The following is a 12,175-nucleotide window of genomic DNA, read 5'->3' as shown; positions in this document are numbered from 1 at the left end:
TCTAAGACTATTTTTCACATGTAAATTCCAAACTTCATTTTTATCAACTAGCTTTCGTGGGATAAATTAGTGGGTAAATTATATCCCAGTGGATTCTGATTTCAGATTTTATATTCTGGAAGTTCATTTGCAGCGTTCCAGCTTCAATAGGGAATTTAAAAACTGTAATTAAAAGAGGAAATGCGTTCAGGGTTTATAATTAAAATAGGTGCCAATGTTATTAGGCTGCAGGCTAGTTATTTAAAAAAGGGATTGATGAATTAAATTTCACTTTCAAAAGAACTGAAAAAGTCTTCAGAATGCTATTGGGCTTTTCATATTCCTTTTAAAAAATGCTGTATTTTAACATTTTACTCATCTTAGGATTCTGTTCTTGTACCAAGTATTTAAAAATGCTATATTTTAACATTTTATTCATATTAGGATTCTGCTCTTGTACCTAATCTAAGATCTCATCATCAACTCTCTTCAATTTATACCATCAAAGATCTCCGAGATTTACTTTTCTTTGTATTATGGGCAATAAAAATGTCTTCAAAGAAGAAAAAAAGTTTAAGCATTTACCAATAAAATAAAATCTATACATGACATATTGGTTTGAGTTCCCTCAAAAGCAGATCCTGAGACTAGATCTGCTTTCCAATAAAATCTATACATGACATATTGGGTTGAGTTCCCTCAAAAGCAGATCCTGAGACAGAATTTGAAAACAATAGCATGGTTGGGAAGTGATTCCAGGAATTATAGTGAGCAAGTAGAAAATTTAGAGAAGGAAGTGAGGAAAATCAATCCAGAAAGCATTAAAGAAAAGGTTACTGCTGTGGGCAACTGTGGCCCGCTGTGGGCAACTGTGGCCCACTGTGGCCCTCAGAGGCTGGATAGAACATTTCTCTTGTTCTTCACTGGTAAGGTTTTGTTCCCTGCACTTGTAAATCTGTCCTGAACATTCCTATGGCCCCAGAATAACCTTAGGGAAAGAGGTACAGGTGCTTGTGGTAGGCTATCATTCAGGTGGGAGGAACCTGTCCAAAGAAGCTTGGTGACTTCCTAGTGACCACAGGGATGTGGGAGGAGCCAGTATTGGCTTCTGTGAAAAGGCATCTTTTAACAAAGGCCTTCTATACCAAGAGGCGTACATCCTACTTGATGATAACACAGCCTCCTATGACAAACTAAATGTTTGCTAAGGCAGCATTATATTTAGAACCAAACATATTAACAGGAAGAGAACCACAAAAGTAGTCATTATGAATAGAAATACAGTTAACCTCAAACTGGCGAAGATTTTTTAAAGTGATAATATTCAATGTTGTTAAAAGTTCAATAATATTGGCATTTTTATACCCTCTGGGTGGGAGTGTAAAAATGAGCCAGCCCCTTCCAATTTTCTCAATATCTTCTGACCCAGAAATTCTGCTTCTAGAAATCTATCCAAAGACAATAATCAGAAATGCAGACAAAAATAGTCATTGATGTTGTTTAAACTGGTGTTGAATGGTGAAGTGGCAGTGGGAAGTGTCCCCCTTAGATGCCTAAAAATCATAGGAAAGAAGTTATGCTGCATTTGTAGGGTAGAATATGACCTACCTTAAAAAAAATATATATATATAGTCTAATAGGTAAATATATATTATTTATATTGGCACAGAGAGAAAAGTATGTGTAGTATTTAGTGAAAATGAAATACAAATCTATACATAATTTTTAAAAATACATCAAAGTGAAATTGGTAGGGAACATATCTAAATATTAGCATCAATCACCTAGAGGAAGTTGACTTATGCATGATTTTTACTTTCTTCTTTATACTATACTAATCTTTTCTCACTAGAATGTTACTTTTACAATAAAAATGGTAGCTATCAATAATTTTAGAAAAATATGTTAACAGTTTTATTTAAAAGAATATTCAAATCATCTTGTTCCAACTCTTTTTTATATTTTAACAGACAATTCAGTCATTTGACACGAGAAAACTTCTTTGCAGTAGAGAAAATATACAGGTGAGGAGGAACAATATTTCATAAATGTTGGGTATTTAGTGTGCATAGTTTTTGAGTTATTTCAATCTATTTGGTATGTGTGATCTTTGGTTTTGAAAATCTGCTATGTACCATGCTTTTCTATTTCTAATAATAGGGTTTTGTCTCAAACTTCTTAGAAAAGAGGTAGGATTGGATCCAATTGTTCTGGTTTTCTAGTAGGGTAAACAGCAGTTATTGCTTCTATTTCTTAATTACAGATGTGTATTCAGTTTGTTCATCTAGCCATATCAAGTATCCCTAATCTTAATATTTATCTTGATTACCTGGGAGGCAATGGCTGATTTTAATTGTAAGAAAAGGATTTTGTACATTTGGCAATAGTCCACATCAGGGTGGGGACCCTGCCCCCCAGACCCCCAAGTGTGGACCCTTACCTGAATCCAAACTTCACAGAACAAATCGCTTTTAATAAGGGGATTTATTTGAATTCAGTCAAAAGACCACACTGAAGGATTCAGAAGGCCTCAACTAACCATGTCAAGTATCTCTAATCTTAATATTTATCTTAATTACCTAGAAGGTCATGGCTGACTTTGATTGTAAGAGAAGGACATTGTACATTTTACAATAGCCCACATTCTCAATATTGCTTTTAATTATAATATTTCTTTCCAGTTCTCTGACTGTCAGTCAGTGGTTTGCAATGTTTTCATTTGGCATTTTCAGAAGCAACTCCTCAACTTCCTCAATAGTTTTCACAAAAAGAGGATTAGACTGCCCATCTAAATGTATTTGTTCCAGTCACTGAATGATTGGGGTGAAAGCATCTGATGCCCTGGTAGCATTTAAGTATCTTTAAATCTTTAAATAATCATTTGAAACCATCTTAGGAGTAGCGGCAGTCTGTCACTAAAGGCAGTTCTACGTGGGAAGGAGTTTGTAGAGTGAGATGACAATGAATACAACATAGTTTTTATGTTTTTTGAAATGCTAGAAAATAGCCTTCTGTTTTATTAAGTACATTTTTTAATGAAAGAATTTTGAGAGAAATTTCCTCAAAATTACTTTATTTTTGTCTTCCATAATTTTGATGAGCACACGGCCACCTTTTATTAAATGTAATCTTATTACTTTTCTATTATTGTGCATTTTGTTCCACAAAGTTTACTTTTAATTATTCTTCAGATGATTCATTGGTTTTTCCTAAAAATTTATTTTAATTTATAAGCAGATTGCCTGAAATGAAAGAACTGGAATGAGGGAGATAACCGATACATATTCATATTTCATTTTAGTGTTACAAGACCTTGGGGTGTTCTAGAATATTCATTTCTTTCTAGTCATAAATGCCAGGGCATCCTAAAAGCACTTTCTTAAAGAGTTGTTTTCAGTGTAAAAAGAATGTCTGTCTGATCATTTCTTTTTATGCAAAGAGACTAACAGAATCATGGAAAGCTGATTTCTATTAGCCAATTAATTAAAACAGTACTGTTGGTCTGCTTAAGACACTTCAGATTACACTTTATATATATCTTTTTGCATAAAGGGAGAGAAAGAAGTGTTAAATAGCATTACTAATTAATCTTCTTTTGATCCTCAAGTGTTTGTATGTAATTGTCAAGGCTCATTAAATCACTGCTGTGGAGAGAAGAAAAGAAAAACCTTCTCTCCTTCCACCTCTCAACCAATCTGAAGTTTTTTCTCTAGATGGGGAGGGTCGGCCATTTTCCTACAGCAGTAGTTTGGTTGCAGCACCATCTCAGGGGCTGCTTTGTGTCCAGCTCTTCTGCCTACCCTGATTCCCACCTCTGAGAGGAGGTGAGCAAAAAGGAAGGAGCAACGGCAACAGCCTCCCCACTGCCACCATTGCTTCAGAGTCTTCCCCACATTGGTATTTCTTTGTGTTTGTTTACACAAGACAAATAGTTTCCTTCTTTTCTAGAATAGATAGCCCCAACATTCTGCCTTTTCTGTTAATTCAACAAATTTTAGATAAGAGCCTCTTGTGGTCAAGGTGCTGTTCTGATACTGTCAATCAAATATATCAGTCAATCAACAATACAGACAAATGCTAAGTTCTTGTGGAGCTTAAATTTTCATGGCAAAATGTGATATACAGGCCTGGTGCAGTGGTTCACACCTGTAATCCCAGCACTCTGGGAGGCCGAGGCAGGTGGATTGCTGGAGCTCAGGAGTTCAAGACCAGTCTGAGCAAGAGCAAGAACCCATCTTTAAAAAAATACCTGGGTATGATAGCGGGTGCCTGTAGTCTCAGCTACTCAGAAGGCTAAAGCAAGAGGATCACTTGAGCTCAAGAATTTGAGGTTGCTATGAGTGATATCAAGGCAACCCAGGATAACAGAGTGAGACTTTCTCAAAGAAAAAAAAAGATAGACAAGTGAACACATTATAAATACATGCATTATGTAGCATATTGGAAGAAGAATCATGCTGTGGGAGAAAATAAATGCAGCAGTGCATAAAGGGAATTAGGGTCACAGGACTAGATGAAATGAGATGACCAGGTTAGTCTTCACTGAGATGACTTTTATGAACATACCTGAAACAGGTGAAGGTGCAAGGCACACAACATCTGGAGAAAGAACCATTGACAAAGAGGGTGCAGCAAGGGCCAGGGTCCCAAGACAGGACTGCCTAGTTTGGTAAGGAATATATTAGCCAGTGTGGCTAGAGTTGTGTGAATTGTAGGGAAAATGAGGTCAAAAAGGTCAAATTGAGAAGGACCTTGTAGGGCCATGCAACCCAGGCTCTTATCTGAGCAAAATGAGGAGCCACTGGAGTTTTTGAGGAGTGTGGTCTGATGTGCTTATGTTTTAAAGGTTAGCTAATCTGTTGCACCTGCTGTGTGCCAGGTATGGTGCTGGTGCTGTCCATCAGACACATCATAGTCAACCAGCAACACAGACAAGCTCCCAAACTGTGTGTGTGTGGTGGTGGTGCTAGGGGAAAAGGAACACAGCAGCTCTGGACATGATGAGTCTGAGATGCCTGTTAGACATTCCAGTAGAGGAGTTGAATCAGAAGTTGTTCTTGTGAGTCTTGAGTTCAGAAGAGAGGTTGGAACTAAGGAGAAAAACTTGTGATTTCATCACTCAGCCTTTAGATAAAATTAAAACCTTGAGCCTGATTAAGATCACCTAAGGGGAGGGAATGAAGAGAAAGAAGAAACCTGAGGCTCAGGACCCTCCACTATCAAGAGGTGTAGGAGAGGAAGAGGAACCAGGAGAGGAAGGCAACTGAGGGGATGTGGTGGCCTAAAAGCCAAGAAGAGGAAGTATTTTTAGGAGGAGTAATCCATAGCATGAAATTTTGCAGATGAATCAAGTGCCACAATTCACTGAGTCATAAATAGAATTTTTTTCACATTTAATATCTCTAAAATAAAAATGCATTTTATAGTGGGTGGCAAGTGACAATTTAATCAACATGAAATATTGATGTCTTAGATTAGATGTAATATGTTAGCAGAGGACTGAGAACTGATCACTGGATTTGGCTAGGTAGAGGCCACTGGTACAAAAGGTTTTAGGTGTAAGGATGGAGTAGGTTTGAAACCAAATGAAAGGATTAGAGTATTGACAGTTCCAGAGTGTTGCTGTAAAGGAGAGCAGAGAATTGGAGGGGAGGGGAAAGTTGGGATATAGAGAGATAAGGGTTTTTAAGATGGAGGAGGTGACACTATGTGCTGATAGGAATATGTCTGTAGAAAGGGAAACATTTATGCAGTTGTAGAGAATGGCTGGGTAGGTCACTAAGGTCAGGAATGATGGCCTAAGTGGTGGCACCAGCCTTGGGTAGCAGGAAGGAAGGCAGAGCTGTGGGGGAGATTTCAGTGCCCTCGATGAGCAGGGCACTCTGACTACTTCAGTTTTCTCAGTGAAGTGGAAGAAGCAAGGTTATTAGGTAGGGGTGGGGTGGAATAGGGAAGGGAGGGTTAGAATTTTGAGAAAGGAAGGGCATGAAATGGTTGTCTGGGAAAGAGAGGGAGAGTGAATGTACTAGCAAAATGTAGGAATATTGCACTAGTAAGGTTCACTTGGGTACTTAAAATAGGACCACTCACATAGCTGTGTGATTTTCTCCAGCCCACCTCAATTGCAGGGGTGCAGACCCTAAGAGTTGGACTTCAGAGTTGGGGCTATGATTTTGCCAAAGAAATACATATGCACAGGAGGGGGGCCGCTCTGTGTTCAAGAAGGGGTTCTAATGATTAATCTTGGACTCTAAAGTGAGTAGGAGGAGTGCTTATCCATTCTTCCTTTCCCATTCCCGACCTAGTAGCTGCGATTTACTCAGAGCAGATGGCATGTCCGTGGCTGACGAACATTCGCACTTCCTCTATTTGATAAGGTGTCCAGGTTCACCCTGCAACGTGTAGCAGGGAGGCCTCTTGAAACAGGTCAGAAATCAGTGGGGGAATCTCAGCAGCTTTGCTGGACTGCGGGGATGGCTTGGACATTACTTGTCTCTCTCCACGGACCTGCCATTTATGGTACCCATGTCCTTCCTGTGTTCTTTCACCCAACAACAAATGGGGACTGCAAAGGGGACTGAAGCCAATAACAAATGAAAAACTATTTTACTAATTTTCTTTTTTCCCTTTGCGTTTTTCATTTCTTTTAGGCACTTGATGAATTAATGAGCAAAGGATTGCCTCCAATTCTAGTTACACTTGGCCGACAGCATCTCTTAAAAAAATTTGTTTTTGTTAAAGCATATTTTTTCATAAGTGTGGCTGCAACTGTAAATTGTACTTCAGAAAACACGTTCTGTCCCGGACCTGTTGCTGACAAGAGCAAACAAAACATTCTGAACTTGAAAGGTAACTGTTTTAGTTTTTGCTTGTTTCTTTTTCTTCTCCCTTTTGTCCAACTATTCCCAATTCTATCCCCACTAATCCATACGAATGAACTAACATGTATTTTTCTATTGATATATTTTTCTCCAAGCTCATAATGATACACATATGTACTTATGTCTAGGCATACACAGATACATACCCACCCTTATATATCCATATTCATGTACTTCATGCACACGGTAGGTTTTGTCATTTATTTACAAACTAGTATACTCAGATTTTTCTGCATCTTTTATTTACTATGCAGAAAATATTCACTGAAACCATTCCAAGTCCACTGTATTGGCTGTATAGTATCCTACGCTGTGATAAGCCCATGGTTTATTCAACCATTGCTCCACTGGTACACATTCACTTTGTTTCTAAGGAGCAGTGCCCTAGTCCTACCTCTCTGTATGACCCCAATATTTGTGGGTCAAACTCTTCCTAGGGTCTCTTATATACTGGCACACATTTCCCGGTTCTTCCATGCCAGTGTCTTTGTTTTCTCTATCTTCTATCTCTATATACTTCTACAGGATATATAGGCTAGACTTAATACAGTCCAATCAATCTTTAAATGTCATGGCTTAGTCCAGCCAAGGTTTAGTTCTTGCTGGGACTGACAAGGGGCTGTACTTCACCAAGCCTCTCACATGCCCAAGTGCTACTACTATATTGTAGAGGCACCATCTGCAACATGACATGATGATTGCCTAGAAAGGGAAGAGACAGTGTGAAGTGACAGGAGCTCTTATACACCTCAGTCTGGAACGCTTAGTTAACTGGATAGCGACCCTGTCTAAATGCAGGGAGGGTGAGGAGTATAGCCTTGCCAGGTGCTCAGGAGGGAGAGGAGCATGCAGGCAAGTGAATATGAGTGCTCTGAGTCACAAATCTTCTTGGAAGTGCTGTTATTTTTCCTGGCCATCTTATCCCAATGCCTTTTTGGCCATCAGCTGTGTGTGATAGAAGGTGAGGTAAGCAAGGCGTGGAGTGGCAGGCAGATAACAAATCTCTGATACGGCATCAGGACTCCTTTTTCTCTTAGCCTCTGGATGGCTCATCTGTCCAGTTCTTCTGTGTCTTCTGGGGGGCCAAGGACACGAGCACTCATGTAGGACTCACGTTCATTTTATTACGTGTGGGTCGTGACTATTAGAGGGCCAGACTCTTTCTTGGTTCTCTTATATCCTGACACTCATCTCCTGGTCCTTCCATACCAGTGTCCTTGTTTCTCTATCCTCTTGTCTTTCACTTTCTCCCTTTCTCCCTAGGTGAGAAAGTCCAGTCCCAGATCTTCCTGCTGGGCTTTTCTCAAAGCCCCAGCCTTCCCCATACTCAGCTGACCCTTCGATCCAGAGCCTCCTAATTTGGGGCAATAGCCAGGTAGCTGGGGGTTGGAAGAAGTGCAGAAATAAGGTGTGTTAAGTTCTGTTCCTTTATAATGCTTTTTCCCTTTTGTCAAACTTAATCTCTTTAGGTGGATAATTTTTGTGGTAATTTCTAGTCAAATGATTTGTGATTTATTTCTTTCTCCTGTCATATGGAAGCCAGGCAGACTGAAGCCAGGCAGACTGTGATTTAAATTCTCTCACTTCTCCCTGGTTTAGAATAAAGGCAGTCTTTGGGAATTTTGAAAGAGATATCTGATACGGATTATGCTGTTCCAGATGGTCTCACTCTCTGCTCCTAGAGTGAGGGGCTTATACATATCAGCAGAGCTGGTGCTCCCAAGGAGATCTTATTGAAATGTTAGAAGTATCTGGATCACTGAAAATGCTTAGAGGGCCAGAAGGGGTCCTGAAAGAGGAACCAAAAGAGAAAACACTCCTTTGAATCAGTAGCTAAAAACTTGAATAACATAATGAAGTATCTAAAAAGTCCTATCAAAATTGTCTGATTTTGCTGTAGGAATCAGCCTAAGCCTTCAAAGGTATGATACATGTATTTAGGGATTATTTGATAAGATGCAGGAATATGTTTCTAACCATCATTGTGGCTGCTTTCTAGTATTAAACTCATGCATAGTTCCCTCATGAATGAAGAGTTTTAAAAACTAGAATTAATGTTTAACTATGGATATTCCTTGTCCTCCAAAATTTTGTCTTTACAGAACTATATTCAAGGGATGATGGATTCTCATTTTGTAGCCTTTCAAAAGCTAGAGATGAGTCCGTTTTCAGCATGTTAAAAGTAAGTTTGAAATTTCTTTCAAACCATAGTAGATCAGTGACCAAATGCAATAACACTTTCAGGGTTATGCTTACTCTTAGGAGAACAGTTATCTATTCTTGCATAAGTAAGAATGGGTTGAGGCCAGGGATGGAGTTTACTCCTATGAACAAAGTAGACCTCCTGAGATGTCAGGCTTTGACTTTTCAACCTGATTAAAGTGCTTCAGAAAACATGATTTGTTACTTGATGGGGTATGAGTATTCCATGCCCTGTTTCTCATTTCATAATAATAATGATGACAACAGCAATGACAGCTGCTATTTATTAATGCTTACGGCATGACAGGCATTTTGCATGATTATTTAATTTTCACAACTTTGTGATGTAGGTATTAATCATTTTTGAACCATGCTGTGCTGAGACATGAGAAAACTGAGGCTTAGGCAATATAAGAAATTGACTAACATCAGGCAACTAATAAAATACAGATCTGAGAGTAGGACCTACATCTTTTTGATTCAAAATTCCGCATTCTTAACCATTATCCTCAATTTCCCAAGTATTCACATAATATTCCTGCTCTGTACTAATCAGTTTTTAGAGACCTGTTGCTTAAAAGATTGGTAAGTCCCTTTATCTTCTGCCAAGTCAGATTTCTGTTTACTATTGATTGTCTAATGTCAAATCTAATTATCTTCGTATTACCAATTTAGGTGACCATAATTTGGACAGTCGATTCTCATAATTCATGGATTCCATGTTTACCAATTTGTCTAGACACTACAGGTTATTTGTAAACTCAAAATCAATGCTTGGCACCATTTTTATTATTTGTGGATACACCTAGAGCGTAGAAAAATTTGAGTCACTCCATATGCACGTTCCCAGCTAGGTTGAAGAGGTGACACTCTGCCTTTTTGTTTCAGCTCTCATGGGGTAAACAAGTATTCTTCATAAACAGAATAACACTTGTTTACACTTTTTTTTCATTTTTGTGCTTTTTTGGGGGGTGATTTTGCTACTTAAAATGACCCTTAAGAGTAATACTGAAGTGCTGTCTGGGGTTTCCAAGTACACGAATGCCATGATGTACCCCTCAGAGAATACATGTGTGTTAGATAAGGTTTGTTCAGACATCAGTTATAGTGCTACTGGCTGTAAGCTCAAGGTTAATCAATCAACAGTATATATTAAATAATGTATTCTTAAATATAAATACGTATTAAACAGGTTGTGTATTGAGCAGTCAATGAAGAGGTTGTGACAAGAGGCTTGCAGGAGTCTATCTGTGTATCTCCCCTAGGAGCAATGGTTTAGCATTCATTAGGCAGTGTTTGTAACAGCATTACAGATTCAACGCATCGACTGTGAATAATGAGCATGGGCCTCACATATGGTAATGGGTCACTGCAGTGCAGGCTCCTGCTTGCTGTCCCTTTCCCTTGCATTTTTTTGTTGCCTTTTCCCTGTTCACTATGCCCTCTTCTCTGTTGATTAGGGACAGATTTCCTTTTAGCTCTTCCTTCATTTTAAAAATTGGTACATAAGAATAAGACACAATTTGTGTTACTTCTGAACTTAACCCAACTGTGTGGTCCCCTTACTTTAGTCAGTTTTGCTGGCAGAAGCTGAAGAAAAGATAAACATCCTTTTGGCAGAGAAGGAGCGTCTGGGCCACAAGAACCTTTCTCAGTGCTCTGCTGGGGAGTTGGAGATTGTGGTGGAGGGCAGACTTCAGCTGGCTGCGATCGCCCTGCAGAGACACCGGGCAGCATACAGGTGAGTCTCCTCCTGTGCAGAATAGTTTCTTCTTCTCCCCAATTGGCTGAATATGTTTAAATTTCATGCAAGCTTTAGAAATTCCAGGATCCGTTGAGTACTTAGGGTTTTATTATTCAGAGAACTTCTTCTCCTAAAACTATGGTTCTCAACAAAGCAATTGCTATTAAAGCATATAGCTAGAAGTTTAATGTCATGTAAAGAATGAACAAATTAACAGTGCTTTGATTTTTGTTTATATATTTATTTTATTTTTTCAAAGGAGCAGACTGAAATTCCTTATAGCTTTTTACAAATAAAACCTATAGAGTGTTTTTTTTTCTTAAGCATTGAATACAAATGCTAACGACAAGCTCTGTTTTGAAAAAGTAGTATCTTCTAAACTACATTGTGCTGAACTATTTAATAAACTGTTGTAGATGGCTGATTATTTAAATATGCTGCAATGGTTGACATCAGATCTTTCCTTTACCTTTTTTATTGATTCATTCATTTACTCGGCCCAGTATCTGTTAACTGTCTCATTACTAGGCTCCGATCTAGGACTGGGGATACAGAGCTGAAAAGATCCTGTATCCAATGCTCACAGACATATAAATAATTAAGTAGCGTACCAAAAAATAATACTATCATGGTGATGTTTTTCATATTTAATAATATAGAAATGTTATTTATAATAAGCATGTCTCTCATGAAATCCTGACATGTTCAATAATGATTCACTGAGTAATGCACACACTTCTTATCATTCATTAAAAATAATTTTGAGTACCTAGAATATGCTAAGCACTGCTCTAAGCTCTTGGCACATATCTGTGGCCTAATACAGATACAATGTAAACAAAGTATATCCAAATACTGACAAAAGTCTTGCCTTCATAGAGTTTACATTCTAATCATAAACAGGCTGATAACAAGGTACAAACATAATAAGTAAGTTATATAGCATGGCCAAAAATTATAAGTGCTATGGAGAATATCAGGAGTAGAGGTTGGAGGAGGAGGAGGAGGGGTTGTTGTTTTTAAGTTACGTGGTTGTAATAAAAAAATCTCAAAAATTTTGTAATGGCCCATGGATTTTCTATTAGCAAATAAATACTTTGTTTAGTTTCTGAGTACAACAGTAATTATTTAAACTCTAATCACTTAAAATTAATAATGATCCCACCATGATCTTTTTATTTATCAAATAAGACTTAGAATAAAATAAAGCATGATTTGACTAGAAATAAAATAATTTTATAGATGAAAAAAAAGTATGACTCCATTTTGGTATTCAATGGCTAAGAGCCCTCAAGCCCTGCTCCATACCTGGGGAAAAAATAAGAAAGCCCAGTTGCTCCCTCATTTTCTTGCTGGAATGGGAATGATG

General features: G+C 38.1%; 1 protein-coding gene across 1 annotated transcript in view; it reads left to right on the top strand.

Moving 5' to 3' along the window:
- Positions 1-12,175, top strand: part of CFAP54 (cilia and flagella associated protein 54) — a 301,384-nt gene that overhangs the window by 185,201 nt on the left and 104,008 nt on the right. Inside the window, exons 47-50 of the mRNA XM_012814149.2 lie at positions 1,950-2,003; positions 6,630-6,828; positions 8,963-9,042; positions 10,634-10,803. Coding sequence (XP_012669603.2) covers positions 1,950-2,003; positions 6,630-6,828; positions 8,963-9,042; positions 10,634-10,803 — 503 coding nt within the window. The remainder of the gene's footprint in view (positions 1-1,949; positions 2,004-6,629; positions 6,829-8,962; positions 9,043-10,633; positions 10,804-12,175) is intronic.

The sequence above is a fragment of the Otolemur garnettii genome, unplaced genomic scaffold, assembly GCF_000181295.1.
Source record: "Otolemur garnettii isolate 467f Iridium unplaced genomic scaffold, OtoGar3 scaffold00007, whole genome shotgun sequence".
NCBI lineage: Eukaryota > Metazoa > Chordata > Mammalia > Primates > Galagidae > Otolemur > Otolemur garnettii.
This window is presented reverse-complemented; position numbering and strand designations above follow the sequence as displayed.